The sequence below is a fragment of the Mobula birostris genome, unplaced genomic scaffold (genome assembly GCF_030028105.1).
Source record: "Mobula birostris isolate sMobBir1 unplaced genomic scaffold, sMobBir1.hap1 scaffold_1362, whole genome shotgun sequence".
Taxonomy (NCBI): Eukaryota; Metazoa; Chordata; class Chondrichthyes; order Myliobatiformes; family Myliobatidae; genus Mobula; species Mobula birostris.
In genome coordinates this window covers 1-20782 of record NW_027274403.1, presented here as the reverse complement: position 1 = coordinate 20782, position 20782 = coordinate 1, and the positions used below count along the sequence as shown (strand labels likewise).

General features: G+C 54.0%; 1 protein-coding gene across 1 annotated transcript; it reads right to left on the bottom strand.

The window, feature by feature from the left end:
* Positions 1–12589: 12589 nt before the first annotated feature.
* LOC140192448 (NFATC2-interacting protein-like) lies at positions 12590–20483 on the bottom strand (the record flags this gene model as incomplete). The annotated part of the gene is made up of 5 exons (XM_072250044.1): positions 12590–15721; positions 16094–16209; positions 19540–19684; positions 20014–20182; positions 20394–20483. Coding segments are annotated over 5 exons (697 nt in total), but the record flags the coding sequence as incomplete, so codon positions are not given.
* Between the last annotated feature and the right edge of the window lie 299 nt (positions 20484–20782).

Here is a 20782-nt window from a genome sequence, read left to right as displayed (position 1 = left end):
GCGGTGTGATGCAGACGCGCCTATTCTGCCAGCTGTCCACCCTGCTGAGCTCCATCGATCCTGGGGATTGCGTCATCCTCGGGGGAGGTTTCAATTGTACCCTCGAGGCGGAGGATCATTCGGGCCTCCAACGCGACCCAGCATCGGCAAAAACTCCTACTCCTGCACCCGCACCTGCATCTGACCCTGCCCCTGCCCCTGCCCTTGATCCTGACCTGACCTCTCACCGTGCCCCTACCCCTGTCCCTACTCCTACGGTTGGGTCGGTCCCTGCTCCTGCCCCTGTGGTTCAGGTGGGGGACGGGGTGCAGCCTGTGCAGGGCAAGAAGGCAAAGAAGAAATCCAAACACCCTAAGAAGTCGGCCTCTGAGGCCGCAGAGCTCACGCCCTTTTGCCCTGAAGTGGAGCGTGAGGCTTGGGGAGGGGCGCAGGCAGACGGGGCGATGGAAGCGGAGAGTACCGCCCCATTGGTGAATCCTGCACCTGTGTGCTCCTCCGGCGTGAAGAGGATAAGGGAATGTTCCCACAAGAGGGCAGGGAATGTAGATGCGAGGGAGTCCCAGGAAGGGGTGGGAATCCAGGCGGACGTTGGTTCCAAACCTGAGTCCCCAGATGTAGCCACCAGTCCTGGGGTAGATGGTGTGGTTGTGCAGAAAGCTTCTGATAGCCCCGTTTGCATAAATGGGACAGCCCTGGAGCCCTCCACCCAGGACTTACTAGTAAGCGCCTCCCTGGAGGCAAGTGTATCGAATAGTGTAAGCGGAGAGGAGACAAAGCTCTCTCACTCTCATCATCAGGCTGCCTGTGAATCCCTTGGACCAAAGGTGCCGGGGTCCCCTTCATGCCTGTCTCCTGGGGAGGACGATATTTTATGCATGCCGACCCTATCAATTAACGGCTTGCAGGGAGTCCCTGGGGTTTATCCCTCCACTGTCGTAACTGTGGATGAGACTGATGCGACAGTGGAGCGGGCAGGTATGAGTGAGGTACCCGCTGCACAGTGTGGGTCACAAGTGTAGGCATCTATTGGAGCATGCGGGGAGGACGATGGGGAACCTATCCGCAGTGAAGGGTTGGCGGGGGACTCCATCGATAGTGAGACAATGGACAGCCTCACCCCTCCTGAGAAATCCCCATTGATACCTATGGAAGAAATTAAGCATTTCCTTCTCACCTCTGAGGGTGCAAAGCATTGGCCTAAATTAGCCTCGCTTCGCTGGTCTAGCACGCCGAGGCTGGTGAAGTCCCTGCAAGTCATCCTCAGACAGAAGGGGAAGAGGAATGCGGTGTCGGGGAATGACAGGCGACAACTGAAATCTTTCCTGGATGACCTGGTAAGGGACATCAGAGGGAGAAGCAGCCTCCCTCCTACGGGGGATGGTGGGTCACAGGGTGGCGTTGGTACCACTCGAGCCTGGAAAGCAAGAAGTATTCTTGCTTTTTCTTGGGACAGTGTGGTAGAGGGTGCCTCCGCTCTCACCGGGGGGGGGGGCGGGACGGGTACAGCTGCTGAGGCCTAGTGTGCTCCTGACATGAAACTTATTATAGCTAGGCTAAATGTAAACGGTAGCAGGGGTCCTCTCCGCAGATATAACAATCTCTCAGTCCTCAGGGATGGGAGATATGCGGTGAGTTTCCTACAGGAAACCCATACCATCCCTGGGGACGAGTCTGCTTGGCTCCTGGAGTGGCAGGGCGGGGTCTACATGAGCCACCTCAGCTCCATTTCTAGCGGGGTGGCGATCCTGTTGGCCCCAACCTTCCAGCCAGTAATTGAAAGGGTCCAGGACGTTGTGCCCGGCCGTCTGCTCCACCTGGTTGTGCGCCTGGATGGCGTACCATTGCATTTTATCAATATGTATGCTCCCAGGCGCGGTGTGATGCAGACGCGCCTATTCTGCCAGCTGTCCACCCTGCTGAGCTCCATCGATCCTGGGGACTGCGTCATCCTCGGGGTAGACTTCAATTGTACCCTCGAGGCGGAGGACCGCTCGGGCCTCCAACGCGACCCAGCATCGGCAAAAAAGTTAAAGGAGCTAGCCAGCTCCTTTGGCTTGGTGGACAGCTGGCGGAATCTTCATTCTGACTCTAGCGCCTTCTCGAGAAGATCTAGAGAGGGAGGTTCCCGGATAGACCGCCTGTATATCTCTCGGGCTTATGTCTCCTGCGTGTCAGCGTCCTCCTTGCGGCCAGTGTCGTGCTCAGATCATTGTATGGATGGAATTTATTCCTCTGCACCCTTGGGTGGGATCCGGGTATTGGCATTTTAACAACCGGATGCTGGAAGACAGCCGATTCCAGGATTCGTTCCAAGCGTTCTGGGTCACCTGGAGGGAGAGACAGAGAGAGTTCTGCTCCGTATGGCTGTGGTGGGATGTGGGCAAAGCCCACATTCGGTTTTTATGTCAGAAGTACACCAGGGGGTCGACGAAGAGGCGGGGCTCTGAGATTGAGCGGCTTGAGAGAGCGTTGCTTGACCTGGAGTCCCGCCTCGGTCCGACCGCTAGAGACCAACAGCTGTGGCAGGAATACCAGGAGGTGAAGGACGCACTAAGGAACCTGCAGCTCCAGCGGTCCTGAGGTGCGTATGTGAGGTCACGGATCCAAATGCTGCAGGATCTGGACCGTGGCTCACCCTTCTTCTACTCGTTAGAGAAGTGTTGCAGAGCTCAAAAGCAGCTAGCGGAGTTGCTGGCTGCCGATGGCTCCTCCATCATGGACCCCGAAGGAATTAACAAAGAAGTCCGTTCATTCTATCGGTCCTTATTCTCGCCAGATCCGTCAAATGCAGAGGTGTGCAATGAGGTCTGGAACGATTTGCCTGAGGTCAGCCCAGAGGATGCAGAGCGTCTGGATGCCCCCCTGACTCGGGAGGAGCTGTCCACTGCCCTTCGGCAGCTCCGGAGGGGTAAGTCCCCTGGCTTGGATGGACTTAGTGTTGAGTTTTATCAGGCTTTTTGGGATGTCCTGGGGGATGATTACAGCCTTGTCCTAGGGGACAGCCTAGCCACCGGAGAAATGCCCCTCTCATGGCGAAGAGCTGTTGTGGTCCTACTGCCCAAGAAGGGAGACCTCCGCCTGCTAAAGAACTGGCGGCCGGTCTCCCTCTTGTGCACGGACTACAAGATCTTCCCCCGGGCAATGGCCAACCGTCTGGGTTCGGTAATTGGACAGGTGGTCCATCCTGACCAATCTTACACAGTCCTGGGCCGCTCCATCCAGGACAATGTCCACCTAGTACGGGACCTGATCCACCTACTCTAGGAGACTGGGTCCCCGGCAGCGTTTCTTTCTCTTGACCAGGAGAAGGCTTTTGACCGGGTGGACCACAGTTTCCTGGTGGGCACTCTGCAGGCTTTTGGGCTCGGACCACACTCTGTAGCCCAAGTTTGGCTCCTGTACTCTGCCACAGAGTGCCTAGTTAAGATTAACGGATCACTGGCAGCACCAATTCCCTTCAGAAGAGGAGTGCGTCAAGGGTGCCCCATGTCTGGTCAATTGTGTGCGATCTGTGTTGAGCCATTCCTCAGCCTTCTTCGGCGAAGGCTGACAGGTCTGGTTCTGTGTGAACCGAACATGGAGGATGTCCTCTCGGCCTATGCCAATGACGTACTCCTCATGATGACAGACCCCTATGACCTGCGGAGGATGCGCGAGTGCCAAGATGTTTTCTCAGTGGCATCCTCCGCTAGGATCAACTGGGCAAAATGTTCCAGACTCTTAGTAGGCCAGTGGCAGGTGGACTCCCTGCCAGAGGAGATGAGAGCTTTTGAGTGGAGCACCAGACGCCTTCTCTATCTGGGAGTCTACCTGAGTCCTTCTGGGGAGACCTGGCTGGCGAACTGGCAGGACCTGGAGACAAAAGTCATGGCCCAGCTGGGGCGCTGGTCAGGCCTTCTCAGGGTGCTTTCCTATCGAGGCAGGGTGGTGGTCATAAACCAGCTGGTGGCCTTCATGTTGTGGTACCGGATGGTCACCTTTGCCCCTCCTGCCCCTTTCGTTGCGAGAATGCAGAGGAAGCTAGTGGACTTCTTCTGGGGTAACAGGAAACACTGGGTCTCTGCAGCGGTTCTGAGTCTCCCAGAAGGAGAGGGCGGACAGTCGCTGGTGTGTGTACGCACACAACTGGCGGCTCTCCGCCTCAGGACTCTGCAGAGATTCCTGTACGCCGAGCACCCTCCCAGGTGGCACGTGTTGGCGATTTTCTTCCTCCGGAGGGGCTGCTGCCTTCACGAAGATATGCAGCTACCACCGACGGGCGTCAGCCGTGCTGCTTTGCGGAGGCTGCCCGGCTTCTATCAGGACCTACTGAGAGTCTGGAACATGGTTGCCTCAGGCCGGGAATCCCCTCCTCTGGCAGAGGGCGGGGTCCTGGCCGACCCTTGCCCTGCCTCAACGGATGTCGGTGCAGCTCAGGTGTGTGGATCGACTCGGGCTGAGCTGCTCGTCGGGCCCAGGCCCCGCAGCCTTACCCGAGAGATGAATCCACACAACTTGAGCCGTCTTTCATCGACACCCACAATCCCATTCAGAGATGCAGGCAGGAGGTACCTTTATGGGCTGCTGCTCCACATCCTCCACTTCCTAGCACTTGTCCGCTGTCCCAACACACCATGGCGGTCGGTCTTTCCACCTGGAGGCGAGGGGGATCCCCAGTGGAAGTCCCTTTACGAGAGGGTTCTTCCCATGCACCTTGGGGATCTCGGCTGGAGGGTGCTGCACAGAGTGGTACCCTGCAATAAGTTCTTTAGTTTGTACACGGATCTCCCAGCCGCAAGCCACTTCTGCGGGCTGGAGGAGACCGTGTACCATATGTACGTGGAGTGTGTGAGGCTGCAGCCCCTTTTCGCGTATTTGCGTGGGCTGCTTCTCGCCTTCTGGTTGCATTTCAGTCCCACCCTATTCATATATGGTCATCCAGTAAGGAGGGGGGCACAGAGGGATGAGGATGTCCTTGTCAACTTGCTCCTGGGGCTGGCGAAAACTGCCATCCGTGGCTCCTGGAAAAGTGTGGCAGGAGGTTCTCCCCAGGCGGACTGCCTGGCTATGTTTAGGGGGTATGTTCATGCCCGGGTGAACATTGAAAAGGAACACGCGCAGTCCACGGTGATTATAGAGGTGTTCCGGGACCGTTGGGCTCCGCGGGGTGTAAATGCCATCATTGATGGAGATGGTAATATTTTGGTTTAACGTGTATTGTCTGTTTGTAGTGAAGTAACTGTGTCAGTCACTGTTTTTGTACATATTGTATAGCACCGATATTTGTAATAAAGAATTTTGTTTAAAAAAAAGAAAAGAAAAAAAAGGGTCAGACACAGAGTGAATCTCCCTCCACACCGTCCCATCACACACGCCCAGGGTTAGACACAGAGTGAATCTCCCTCCACACTGTCCCATCACACACTCCCGGTGTCAGACACAGAGTGAATCACCCTCCACACCGTCCCATCACACACTCCCAGGGTCTGACACAGAGTGAATCACCCTCCACACTGTCCCATCACACACTCCCGGGGTCAGACACAGAGTGAATCTCCCTCCACACCGTCCCATCACACACTCCCGGGGTCAGACACAGAGTGAATCACCCTCCACACTGTCCCATCACACACTCCCGGGGTCAGACACAGAGTGAATCTCCCTCCACACCGTCCCATCACACCCCCCCGGGGTCAGACACAGAGCGAATCTCCCTCCACACTGTCCCATCACACACTCCCGGGGTCAGACACAGAGAGAAGCTCCCTCCACACCGTCCCATCACACACTCCTGGAATCAGACACAGAGTGAAGCTCCCTTATCATTGCAGATAGAGGGGGCTGCCCTCACTCAGGGAAGTGATTGTGTACTGTCAGACTCCTGAGCTGTGGATGGGAGAACAGCATGGCAGATTTTGAATGCAGAGACCAACTCCAATGTGTGTTTGTGTGTGCACACGTGTCTGTGTGTACATATGTTCATGTGCGTGTGCTGTACACGTCCCAGAGTGTTTTTGCATGTGCACGTGTTTGTGTGTTTGTCTTGTGTGTATGTGTGTGGTGTAGGTCAGTGTTTATTCCTGTATGTATCTTTGTGTGTATGTGTTTGTCTGTCCTGCCCTGCTCTATAAAAAAGATACAAGATGTGGCAGCCCGCACGCGTGGGACTCGAACCGCCATCGGGAGCTGCGGGCAGACACGTTTGGAACTACCCGCTCGGGGCGGACCTTCCGGGGACAGTCTGACGTCACGTCCGCCCCATGGGTTGCAGGGGGGATTTAGCGCCCAATTTTGGACCAGTAAAGGCATAGTTCGGCTCTCTCTGCCTCGGTGGGTTTCTTTGGTAGCACATTTGCGCGGGACTACATTGGTGACCCCGACGTTCCAGACGGCATCGGGAGCCGGCGACTCTGCGACCAGCCCGCACAGCGCGGTCCCTCTGAAGCTCCCCACGTTTGGTTCGAGCAGACTGAGACCCAGTTCAGTATCAGAGACGCCACGCGGTACTACTACGTGGCCAGCACGCTCGACCAGGAGACGGCAGGCCGGATCATCGACTTCCTACGCCAGCCACCAACGGAGGACGGGGACCCTGAGCTTAAGGCACTCCTGATCCGTACCTTCGGCCTCTCCCACCGCGAACAGGCCGCGCGGCTCCTGCACATGGACAGCCTGGGCGACCGCACGTCATCCGAGCTCATGAATGATATGCTGGCGCTCATGGACGGCCATAAGCCGTGCCTTTTATTTGAACAGTTGTTCCTCCAGCAAATGCCAGAGGACATTCACCTCCTCCTCGCGAGTGAGGACTTCAGCGACCCACACGGGGTCGCAGCTAAAGCAGACGTCCTTTGGCAGAGCAAGCAACGTGGAGCAGCCTCCATTGGCCTAGCCACGATGGCGCGCCCCAAACCCAGGCCCCACAACCGAAGCTGTCAAGACCCACGGGGGGGAGAAGACGAAAGTTCGGAACAATAATGTTTCTATCACCAAAGATCGGGCTCAGGTGCGCACCGCTGCTGTCCACCATGTGCTTTTCCAGGAGACGCCAGGGCCATCCATCGCTAATGGCTACGACGGCTGGCCACCGAGGCAGCCTCCAGTACCCCTGGGACCGACACTCCGGGTGGCGCTTCCTGGTAGACACCGGGGCCGAAGGCAACGTACTCTTCCCCCCTCGAACATGGACACTCGTAACGCGGTCCCCGGCCACAAACTCACGTTTCACTTGGACGTTAACGTTGGCAGCGGTGTCGCAGCCACTACTAGGGACAGATTTCCTAAAAGCCAACTGCCTCCTAGTCGACCTAAAAGGCCGGCGCTTGGTCCATGCCGAGACGTTCCAGACTTTCCAGCTCGGAGAAGCCAAGCTACCGGCCCTCCAACTGGATTCTGTGACCCTCTCGCGTAACAAACTCGCCAGGGTGTTGGCGGAATTTCCCTCCATAGTCACCCCACAGTTCTCCATGGCCGACCCTAAGCACGGCATGCAGCACCACATCCCCACACAAGGATTGCCGCTGCACGCCCGAGCTCGCAGGCTCCCACCCGACAAGCTCCACCTCGCCAAGGAGGAGCTCCGTAATATGGAAGAGGTGGGAATCGTTCACCGCTCAGACAGTCCGAGGGCATCCCCGCTGCACATGGTGCCCAAGTCCGCAGGAGGATGGAGGCCCTGCGGAGACTACAGGCCTCAACGACGCCACAACCGCCGACAGATACCCGGTACCCCACATCCAGGACTTCACGGCGAACCTGCATGGAGCGACCATTTTCTCTAAAATCGACCTGGTCAGGGGATACCATCAGATCCCAGTGCACCCCAACGACATGACCAAGACAGCCCTCATCACCCCATTCAGCTCGTTCGAATTCCTGAGGATGCCTTTCGGTCTCAAGAATGCAGCCCAAACTTTCCAAAGGCTCATGGACTCAGTAGGACGCGGCCTGGATTTCGTTTTAATTTACTTGGACGATATCCTGGTGGCCAGCAGTTCGCAACAAGAACACGTGGCACATTTGCACCAGCTCTGCCAATGCCTGAGCGACCACGGACTGGTAATCAATCCGGCAAAATGCCAGTTCGGGCTGACGGAGATCGACTTCTTGGGCCACAGAGTCAACCGACATGGCGCAGTTCCCCTACCGGACAAGGTCCAGCCCATCCGCCAGTTCCCCAAGCCCAGCACGGTCAAGGGCCTGCAGGAGTTCGTAGGGATGGTCAACTTTTATCATCGGTTCATGCCGGCGGCGACACGCATCATGAGACCCTTGTTCAGCCTGATGGCCGGCAAGGCCAAAGAAGTGGCACGGGTCGCGGAGTCCATGGAGGCGTTCGAGCAGGCCAAGGAGGCGCTGGCAAAGGCTGCCCTCCTAGTGCACCCGGGAGTCGATGTATCCACGGCACTCACAGTCGACGCTTCCGACACGGCAGTCAGCGGAGTCCTGGAGCAGCTCGTCGAGGACCAGTGGCGACCACTCGCTTTCTTCAGTCGGCACCTACGGCCACCAGAGGTGAAGTACAGCGCTTTCGACAGAGAGTTGCTAGCGCTCCAGCTGGCTGTCCGGCATTTCCGGTACTTCCTCAAGGGAAATGAGTTCACCACTTATACGGACCACAAGCCCCTCACCTTCACACTGGCCAAGGTGTCGGACCCATGGTCGGCTCGGCAGCAGAGGCACCTGTCCTTTATTTCAGAATTCACCACGGACGTCCGCCACATCGCAGGGAAGAACAACATCGTCGTCGACACACTGTCTCGCCCGTCTCCACTCAGTAGGGATATTGTCCTCAGGAATAGACTACGCAGCACTGGCGGAAGCACAATGGTCGGACACTGAGATCCCGGCTTACCGCACCGCCGTTTCGGGGCTCCAGTTGGAGGACGTCTCCATCGGCCCAGCAGCAGATTGACTCCTGTGCGACGTGTCTACCAGCAAACCCCGACCCGTGGTACCAGCAGCATGGAGGAGCCGGGTGTTCGACACGCTGCACGACCTGGCCCACCCGTCCATCCGGGCATCCATCAAGCTGGTAGCAGACAGATTCGTCTGGCACGGTTTGCGCAAACAGGTCGGACACCGGGCTAGGACCTGCGTACACTGCCAGACCGCCAAAGTCCAGCGGCACGGGAAGGCTCCCCTCCAGCAGTTCTAGCCAACGCACAGGAGGTTCCAACACATCCACGTGGACATCGTCAGCCCGCTGCCAGTCTCCCGGGGCGCCAGGTATATCTTTACCATGGTAGACAGGTTCACCAGATGGCCGGAAGCCGTTCCGCTTGCAGACATGTCCACTGAGTCCTGCGCCAGGACGCTCATTGCAAACTGGATCGCCAGGTTCGGCCTCCCAACGGACATCACCTCCGACAAAGGGGCGCAGTTCAAGCCTGGTTTGTGGACAGCACTGGTGCAGCTCCTGGGCACCCAGCTGCATCACACCACAGTGTACCATCCCCAGTCCAACGGTTTGGTAGAGTGATTCCACCGGCATCTTAAGTCAGCCCTGATGGCGCGCCTCAGGGGCCCTAACTGGACAGATGAGCTTCCCTGGGTCCTACTGGGCATCCGCAAAGCCCCCAAGGAGGACCTGGACACCTCCTTGGTGGAATTGGTCTACGGCGACCCCCCCCCCCCCGACAGTCCCAGGCAAGTTCATTCCAGAGGCCCGCGGTTTGGAAGAAACTCCAGCAGCGGTGCTAACGAGGCTGTGGGACAAGGTAGGGACCCTGGCACCGGTCCCAACCTCCAGGCATGGTCCCACGCCATCCTTCACTCCTAAAGACCTCCGAGACTGTGGGCATGTTTTTATTCGCAGGGGCATGCACAGGTCACCTCTACAGCGGCCGTACGAGGGACCCTTCTAGGTGATCCGGCACAACGGAACCACGTGTCGTGGAGGTGGGTGGCCGGGAAGAGCCTTTTACAGTGGACCGCCTCAAACCGGCGCACTTGGACATCGAGCAACCAGTGAGGGTACCCGCACCGCGCCGGCGAGGCCGGCCACCCAGGCTGAGGGGTCCTCTCCCCCGATAATGTTTTGGGGGGGGGGGGGTGGCGGCCTGCACACGCGGGACTGGAACCGGCAGACACACAGTAGTGCGTTTGGAACTACCCGCTCGGGGTGGACATTCCGGGGACAGTTTGAAGTCACGTCCGCCCCGAGGGTCGCAGGGGCCCATGAGAGGGGAGATTTTCATCGGTAAGGGCATTCCGAGTTCAGCGCTCTCTGCCTCGAGTGTTTCTACAGTAGCGCGTTTGCGCGGGACTACAAAAGTCAGGTTACTGACAGAGCATGCTCTTCTCAAGAAGGATCTGTTTATGTGCACCATGCCTCATTCAAAACAATTTTTAGAGGACCTTAGAAGAAGAATTGTTGAGATGCATGAAGCTGGAAAAGGCATTCCTAAAGACCTGAGTGTTCATCAGTCCACAGTAAGAGAAATTGCCTACAAATGGAGGACATTCAGTACTGTCGCTACTCTCCCTAGGAGGGCGTGCTGCATAGATCACACCAAGAGCACAATGTGCAATGTTGAAGGAGGTGAAAAAGAACCCAAGGATAACAGCAAAACACCTGCAGAATCCTCTGAACTTGTTAAAGTCTCTGTTGATGTGTCCACCACAAAGGAAACCACTGCTCTCCAAACAAAAAACATTGCTGCAAAAGATCACCCGGATGCTCCACAGTGCTTCTGGGACAACGTTCGGTGGTCAGATGAGACAAAAGTTGAACTTTTTGATAGAAATGCACACTGGTATGTTTGAAGGGAAAAGGGCACAGCACACCAACAACAAAACCTCATCCCAGCTGTGAAGCATGGCAGTAGCAGTATCCTGGTTTGGGGCTGCTTTACTGCCTCTGAGCCTGGACAGCTTGTGATTGTTGAGGGAACAATGAGTTCAAAACTTTATCAAGACATTTTACAGGAGAACGTCAAGGTAGTGGTCTGTCACCTGAAGCTTAATAGAAGTTGGATGATGCAACAAGACAATGATCTGAAACACAAGCATAAATCAATGACAGAATGGTTTAATAAAAAGAAAATTCATGTTTTGGAATGGCCTAGTCAGAGTCCAGACCTTACCCCAATCGAGATGCTGTGGCATGGCCTGAAGAGGGCTGTTCACAAAGGTATCCCAGAGATACTGATGAACTGACACAGTTTTGTATGGAGGAATGGTCTAAAATTCCTCCTCGCTGTTGTGCAAGTCTGATCAGCAGTTACAGGAAACATTTGGTGGAGGTTATTGCTGATAAAGGAGGTTCTACCAGCTATTAAGTACAAGGGTTCACATACTGTTTCCATCCTGGACTGTGAATGATTAAACAATGTGTTTAATAAAGACATGAAAAGTACAAATGTCTGTATTATTAGATTAGGCAGATTGCTTGTCTGTTATTGTGACATAGATGAAAATCAGACCACATTTTATGAATAATTAATGCAGAAAACCAGGTGATTGCAAAGGGTTCACAACCTTTTTCTTCCAACTGTACGTCCCTGTGGGGGCGGGTGTGTGTGTGTGTTCCCAAACTGAATGAAGATGAGTTGGGTAGTGAGTTCATAGACAGTAAAGAGATTGGTGGTGTTCTGGACGGTGCAGAAGAGAGCCAAAGGCTGCAGTGGGATACTGATCAGTTGCAGATACCGACAAAGAAATGGGGATGGAGTTTAATCCGGGCAAGCTGGGGGGGAGGGGGGAGTTGTTGTACTTTGACAGGTCAACAGTGAATGGGCAGCACACAGCTAATGGCAACACCTTGAACAGTACTGATGTACAGAAGGAGTTTGGGATCCAAGTCCCCAGCTCCCTGAAAGTGGCCGCACGGATTAGATGGAATAAGATTAATTTGTCACCTGTACATCCGAGAGCTCGACGTTCAAGTACTCTGTCTTTTTAGCATTTAGGTGAAGTCCAACTTTATTGCACTCAATTTCCACTTTTGTCAGTAGCTGCTGTGCTTCCTCCATCTGGTCAGAGAGCAGGACTATGTCATCTGCAAAATCACATGACGAACATCGAGCTCTATAACGACCTACCAATGCTCACCACTAAAATCAAGGCCAGAAGACTGTAGCGGGGCACTGTCTACGCCACCCCGAGCTACCTGCCAGCCTAGTTATCATATGGGAGCCCAAGCATGGGAGGATGAACCCTGGGCGCCCTCCCAAGACTATGGTCAACACGCTTCTAGAAGACAGCGGTGCGGCTAATGTAGATGAACTGAACACACTGATGAGGGAGAGGAAGTGGAGAGTCCGTCATCATGCCTGACGCTGGCCCCCTAGGCCTGAGTCGACGTAGTAGTAGTAGCGTACATCCAAACATACACAGGCAAGTGTATCATTTGTGACAATGATCAGCCCACTCCCAGATGTGCTGGGGGCAGCCCACAAGTGTCGCCATGCTTCAGGTGCCAACACAACCTACTAACTCTTACTAACCCATACATCTTTGGAACGTGGGAGGAAACCAGAGTGCCCAGAGGTAACCCACGCGTTTGCAGGAAGAATGTACAGACTCCTTCCAGACAGCATCAGGAACTGAACCCTGGCTGCTAATTCTGTAAAGCATAACACTCCTGTGCTCCCAACGGTATAAGGGACGAAGATGATAGGGAGGTAAAGTTCAAAGTAAATTTATTATCAAAGTACATATATGTCAGCATATAAAACCCTGAGATTCATTTTCCTGTGTACACTCATTAAATAGATGGAATCATAACTGTAACAGAATCAATGAAAGACCGCCCAACTAGTGTTCAATAAGAGTGCAGAAGACAACAAACTGTGCAATAAATATTGAGAACATGATGAAAAGTCCTTGAAAGTGAATCCATTGGTTGTGGGAACATTTCAATGATGGGGTGTATAAAGCAGGCAAATAGCATGCTTGTTAAGGCGCTGAGTTCAGGAGTCAGGAAGTTTGTTGCAGCTTTATAAAACTCTGGTCAGGCTACATCAGCTTTATAAAACTCTGATCAGGCTACATCAGCTTTCTAAAACTCTGGTCAGGCTACATCAGTTCCGGTCGCCTGGTTACAGGAAGGATGTGGGGGCTTTGGAGAGGGTGCTGAAGAGGTTCACAAGGATGCTGCCTGAATTAGAGGGCATGAAACATAAGGAGAGGTTGGACAAACTTGTGTAGGTTTCTCTGGAGACGTGGAGGTTGAGGGCAGACCTGATTGAGGTTCATTAGATAATGAGACAGAGTAGACAGGTGGTATCTGTCTCCCGCAGGAGAAAAAGGGTTGCATTTAAGGCAAGGTGGGGAAAGTTCAAAGATGTGCCAGACAAGTTTTCTTTAAAACACAGGGGATGGTGGTGGAGGCAGATACGACATAGGTGTTTAAGAAGCTCTTAGATAGGCACATGGATGTGCAGGGAATGGAGGAGTATAGACATTGTGCAGGTAGAAGGGTTCGTTTAGTTACAAGTTTCATTAGTTTGGCACAAAATTGTGGCCCAAACATCTGTGCTGTTCCATAATCTCTCCTTCTTTCAACATAGGTGAGGGAGTGGACAGACACATCGAGGAAGCCTTACGCTGGTTGCATAGCCGAAGGAAGATTCTGGGGGCTCGGGGGGCGGGAAGGAGAGGGGCGAGGTGAAAAGATGATTCCAAGGAGGAGGGAGGATTCAGAGGAGGGAAGGGTGTTTCAAAGTGACGAGGGAGGGGGATGTGAGGTGACGAGGGATGAGGAGGTTGGCTCTAGCCCAGGGGAGGCTCCCATTTTCCTACGGGATCTCTCGCACCCTCCACAGTAACAGCAGAGAAAGAGCACAGGTACTCACTCCCATGACAACTTTGTCACCACCCAGCTGGAAGAGGCGTCAGCAGTCCAAGATGTAAACTCAGCCAGCTCCAACATAGGCATCAGCCTCCCCAGCATCGAGAACATATTCAAAGGCGAGGCCTCACACCAGGCAGCATCTGTCACTGAGGAACCCATCACGCAGGACGTGCCCCCTTCTCATTGCTACCATCAGGAAGGAGGTACAGGAGCCTGAGTGATTCAGGAACAGCTTCCGCCTGCCATCCAATTTCTGAACGGACATTGAACCCATGAACACTGCCTCACCACTTTGTTCTCTTTTTGCAAAATTTATTTATTTATCAATGAATCATGCGGTAACTTCTGTAAACCATAGTTTCCTCCCACATCCCAGTGTGGCTGGTTGTAAGCTGTGTGTGTGTGTGTGTGTGTGTGGGGGGGGGGGGGGGGGGGAGAGAGAGAGAGAGAGAGAGAGAAGGCAGATATTGTGAAAATCTATCAGTGCACCAATGGTCGCCAAGAGTTTGAAAGGCTGATCCGAGGAAGGACAGCTGCGGACTGCCCCGAGTTTGCGTTGGGCCTCAGAAGAGCAGTGGATCCAGACACAGACAGCGTTTGCTGGCAGTGGATCCAGAGGGAGCAGAAAATCCAAACCAGCACTGGATCCAGATTCTGAGGGAGGTGATGCTACCACATGCACTGGATCCAGGGGTGACTGCACTTACAGGCACTGTATCCAGAGGGAACCAACGATGGAGTGCAGTGGTTCCAGAATAACACTAGAGGTGGCATTGGTCTTTTTAAAAAATCACCTGAGAGCCACACTGGATCCAGAGAAGACACAGGCACCTGAAGTGGATCCAGGAGGTATCAAGATTATGACACTGTCACTTTCACTGAATTCAGAGAACACTCAGGGAAATAGGGCATGTTCTAACAAAGGACCCAGAGACCCTGGAACACTGCACTGGGAATACTACTGAATCCAGAGCGAAAAAGCATTAGGACCCACGGCAGATACACATGAACCCTGGGATAAAACTGCTGCATCCACTGGGTCCAGGGGAGACAGCAGGAACATGGCACTGGAAATCAACACCAGATCCAAAGGAAGCGCTGGGGAACTGTGTTCCCAGAGAAGCACCTGGAGAGATATACTGTGACACACTACACCCAAAGGACACAATGAATTGATAAACAGCCCTGGATTTTAACACTGGATCAGACACCAGATGAAATATTATGCTGAGATCACACTGTGGCCTCAAATTGGATCCAGATGCTCTGGAAAAATGGTGCCAGATCCCAATGGATCCATGGGGATGGCGGAGAGACATCAGTGGTACACACAGGTTTCAGAGTAGCCCTTGACATGGCAGTGAGGCACCAGATCCTGGCTGGATACAGGGGTAAGTATGCTGGGTTGATGGATTCAGATAATCATCCTGGGGTGAATGGGGTCCAGGGGGAGACAGCATTGGCTTGCACTGGATCAAGATGGAGATAAAGTTGCAGTCTGCACTGGATCCAGAGGTAGATGTAGCCGGAGTTGTGCTGGATTCAGAGGGAGATACCACCATGCTTATACTGGATCCAGAGTGAGTATAAGCTGGTGTCTACAGTGTATTCAGAGATGAGGCTCACTTCTGCACTAGATCCAGAGGAACAAAAGCTGATGACCCCGACCCGGGTATGCAGATGGTGCAGTTGTTTGACTGTAGGAAGCAGAAGGCTCTATCTTCACCATCCAGGTCCTGCAGAGGGTAGGGGGGAGTAAGATAAACCTCAAAGGCAGTGGGACTCAGCTACTCGGGCATCAATGACGTCATCAGGTTCCATGTCAAGGTCGCGGGGGGTGCTATTCTCAGAGAGCTCAGCGCCATCGAACAGGAAACAGACGCGGCATCGCTGGAGACCCATCCTCTCCTTGTACACTGTCATCAGGCTCCGCAGCACCTCCCCCTGCAGGGAGAGATGGAAGAAGGAAGGAAGGGAGGGAGGCGGAACACAGAAAAAGAATGAGTGAAGGAGTGGGCAAATCTCTCCAATCGACAGTGCAAGGGATCTGGGCAGCTCAGACTGACATTTAATTCAGCGTTTCCAGGGTTTACGTATATAATAACAGAACCATACGAATGGGTAATAGGCTGGGGTCCAATACAGGGGTTCAGGAGGTTTATATATGGAATAATAGATCCCCAGGAAGGAGTTCCAGGCTGGGATCGAATCGAGGGAAGGTTCAGGGGTTTATATTATCATGGGAGGGGGCTACAGTCCAGGATATGTGATGAGAGCATCAGTTCAATACCAAACTCCCAGCTCTTAAACACTAACCTTCCCAATAGTGATGGCTTGCAGGGAATCCTTCTCTTGCCCTCGGACCTGCAGCTGGATTGTGTCCGTGTGATTCTCTGCCCCATAGCTGGGAGTCTCAGACATAACATGACAGTCTGGGAACGTAGAAGGAAGTGGAAACATTAGAGAGGCAGGGACCTGGTCTGTAACTCCTCCTTCCTCTACAGCTCTCTGTCTCTGTCAAACCCTCCCTCCCCATACCCCTCCCTGCCTCCTTGACACCCTCCCCAACCCCATGACACCCTACCTGTCACCGTGACACCTCCCTCCCCTACACCCCACCCCGTCTCCTTGACCCGTCCCTCCCCCGCACCCCACCCCGTCTCCTTGACCCGTCCCTCCCCCGCACCCCACCCCGTCTCCTTGACCCGTCCCTCCCCCGCACCCCACCCCGTCTCGACCCGTCCCTCCCCTACACCCCATCCCATCACCATGACCCGTCCCTCCCCCACACCCCACCCTGTCTCCTTGACCCGTCCCTCCCCTACACCCCACCCCGTCACCATGACCCGTCCCTCCCCTACACACCACCCCATCACCGTGACCTGTCCCTCCCCTACACACCACCCCATCACCGTGACCTGTCCCTCCCCTACACACCACCCCATCACCATGACCCGTCCCTCCCCTACACACCACCCCATCACCGTGACCTGTCCCTCCCCTACGCCCCACCCCGTCCCTCCCCTACACCCCAACCTGTCTCCTTGACCCCCTCCCCAACCGCATGACACCCTATCCGTCACAGTGACCCCTCCCTCCCCTGCACCCATAGAACCATAGAAACTACAGCACAGAAACAGGCCCTTTGGCCCTTCTTGGCTGTGCTGAACCATTTTCTGCCTAGTCCCACTGACCTGCACACGGACCATATCCCTCCATACACCTCCCACCCATGTATCTGTCCAATTTATTCTTAAATGTTAAAAACGAACCCGCATTTACCACCTCGTCTGGCAGCTCATTCCATACTCCCACCACTCTCTGTGTGAAGAAGCACCCACTAATGTTCCCTTTAAACTTTCCCCCCCCTCACCCTTAACCTATGTCCTCTGGTTTTTTTTCTCCCCTTGCCTCAGTGGAAAAAGCCTGCTTGCATTCACTCTATCTATACCCATCATAATTTTATATACCTCTATCAAATCTCCCCTCATTCTTCTACGCTCCAGGGAATAAAGTCCTAACCTATTCAAGCTTTCTCTGTAACTGAGTTTCTCAAGTCCTGGCAACATCCTTGTAAACCTTCTCTGCACTCTTTCAACCTTATTTATATCCTTCCTGTAATTTGGTGACCAAAACTGAACACAATACTCCAGATTCGGCCTCACCAATGCCTTATACAACCTCACCATAACATTCCAGCTCTTATACTCAATACTTTGATTAATAAAGGCCAATGTACCAAAAGCTCTCTTTACGACCCTATCTACCTGTGACAACACTTTTAGGGAATTTTGTATCTGTATTCCCAGATCCCTCTGTTCCACTTCACTCCTCAGTGCCTTACCATTAACCCTGTATGTTCTACCTTGGTTTGTCCTTCCAACGTGCAATACCTCACACTTGTCAGTATTAAACTCCATCTGCCATTTTTCAGCCCATTTTTCCAGCTGGTCCAAGTCCCTCTGCAGGCTCTGAAAACCTTCCTCACTGTCTACTACACCTCCAATCTTTGTATCATCAGCAAACTTGCTGATCCAATTTACCACATTATCATCCAGATCATTGATATAGATGACAAATAACAATGGACCCAGCACTGATCCCTGTGGCACACCACTAGTCACAGGCCTCCACTCAGAGAAGCAATTCTCTACCACTACTCTCTGGCTTCTTTCATCGAGCCAATGTCTAATCCAATTTACCACCTCTCCATGTATACCTAGCGACTGAATTTTCCTAACTAATCTCCCATGCGGAACCTTGTCAAAGGCCTTACTGAAATCCATGTAGACAATATCCACTGCCTTCCCTTCATCCACTTTCCTGGTAACCTCCTCGAAAAACTCCAACAGATTGGTCAAACATGACCTACCACGCACAAAGCCATGTTGACTCTCCCTAATAAGCCCCTGTCTATCCAAATGCTTGTAGATTCTGTCTCTTAGTACTCCCTCCAATAACTTACCTACTACTGACATTAAACTCACCGGCCTATAATTTCCCGGATTACTTTTCGATCCTTTTTTAAACAACGGAACAACATGAGCCACTCTCCAATCCTCCGGCACTTCACCCGTAGACAGCGACATTTTAAATATTTCTGCCAGGGCCCCCACAATTTCAACACTAGTCTCCTTCAAGGTCCGAGGGAACACCCTGTCAGGTCCCGGGGATTTATCCACTTTAATTTTCCTCAAGACAGCAAGCACCTCCTCCTTTTCAATCTGTACGGTTTCCATGGTCTCACTACTTGATCCCCTCAATTCCATAGATTTCATGCCAGCTTCCTTAGTAAATACAGACGCAAAAAACCTATTTAAGATCTCCCCCATTTCCTTTGGTTCCACACAAAGCCGACCACTCTGATCTTCAAGAGGACCAATTTTATCCCTTACAATCCTTTTGCTCTTAATATACTTGTAAAAGCTCTTTGGATTATCCTTCACTTTGACTGCCAAGGCAACCTCATGTCTTCTTTTAGCCCTCCTGATTTCTTTCTTAAGTATTTTCTTGCACTTCTTGTACTCCTCAAGCACCTGACTTACCCCGTTTCCTATACATTTCATACAACTCCCTCTTCTTCTTTATCAGAGTTGCAATATCCCTTGAGAACCAAGGTTCCTTATTCCTATTCAATTTGCCTTTAATCCTGACAGGAACATACAAACTCTGCACTCTCAAAATTTCCCCTTTGAAGGTTTCCCACCTACCAATCACATCTTTGCCAGAGAATAACCACCCCGTCTCCTTGACCTGTCCCTCCCCCGCACCTCACCCCATCTCCTTGACCCCTCCCTCCCCCGCATCCCACCCCGTCTCCTTGCCCCTCCCTCCCCTGCACTCCACTCTGTCCCCTTGACCCCTCCCTCCCCTGCATTCCACCCCGTCTCCTTGCCCCTCCCTCCCCTGCACTCCACTCTGTCCCCTTGACCCCTCCCTCCCCCGCACCCCACTCCGTCTCCTTGACCCCTCCCTCCCCCGCACCCCACCCCGCCTCCTCGACCCGCCCCTCTCCCGCACCCCACCCCGTCTCCCTGACCCATCCCTCCCCTACACCCCACCCCGTCTCCTTGACCCATCTCGCTCTTACACCGCTCCCCATTTCGTTGAACCCTCCATCACCTACACCCCTCCCATCTCCATAACTCCTCACTGCTCAGAAGCCCCCATCTCCCCTACACCCTTCGCCATCTCTATAACACCTCCTTCCACCAAGCCTCTCCCCACTGGAGTCATCCCCTCCCTCTCGGATGAGTGCTTACCCAGAATGTCAGCCACACTGAGGTTACGGGACTCGGGGGTCTGTTCGAGGGGAAGCTCCAGGTCGTTCTGAAGCAACAGAAGGTGGCCAGGGTCCATATGCAGCTGGCGGGCCAGCATCTGTACTGCCTTCCGGAAAGGGTCCGACTGTGGGTGGGGGAGGAAAAGACATTGGGAGAATAGAAAAGGACAAATTGGAGGGATGAGGGGGGTGGGGTGCGGAGTCAGCCAGGCTGGTGGGGGAGGGCACAGGGCAGTCAGGTGGGGGGAATGGGGCAGTGGGCAGTCAGGCGGGGGGGGATGGGGCAAGGGGCAGTCAGGCGGGGGGTATGGGGGCCATCAGGCAGCAGGGCAGGGGGCCGTCAGATGGGGGTCAGCAAGAAGGGATTAAGGGACACTGTATGAGGTCAGGGCTCAGGACTAAAGAGGAGCCATTGTAAGAGGTCAGGGTTCGAGCGTAACAGGGCATCACTCACCACCCGGATGGGAATCCTGTGGACGAGACCTTGACAGCGAAGCTTGAGGGTGAGCAAACGGGGACTCAGTGGGGGAGGAGAGTGAGGTTCCAGCAGCAGAACATCCTCCCCCTCCCCCTCTGCCACCCCTCGGAAATCGTCCAGGTCCCGTAATCTCCGGTTCATCTCTCTGTACAGGACGGGGGGGAGGGAGAATAGCCAGTATCAACAACAAACATTTTCAGTGGAGGTAGGATGGGGCATGCAGTGGGGGAAGGAGGGGGAGAAGGGGAGAAAGGGGTTGGGTGGAAGGTGTGGTCAGAAGGGGAGACAAAGGTGGAGGGGAATGGGGAGGGGAGAAAAAGGGGCGGATGGGTCAGACATGTTGAAGGAGTTACTACCTGATTGCACTGAATGCACGCCCTTTCCGTCGAGTGGTGAGCGAGGGTGTGATGGGGGGAGAGGGAGACCGACTTCCTGGGCTCAGCAACCTGTGGAGACAAAACTCTCAGTGAATCTGCACCGGGAGTGTGTGATGGGACGGTGTGGAGGGAGCTTCACTGTGTCTGACCCCGGGAGTGTGTGATGGGACGGTGTGGAGGGAGCTTCACTGTGTCTGACCCCGGGAGTGTGTGATGGGACGGTGCGGAGGGAGCTTCACTCTGTGTCTGACCCCGGGAGTGTGTGATGGGACGGTGTGGAGGGAGCTTCACTCTGTGTCTGACCCCGGGAGTGTGTGATGGGACGGTGTGGCGGGAGCTTCATTCTGTGTCTGACCCCGGGAGTGTGT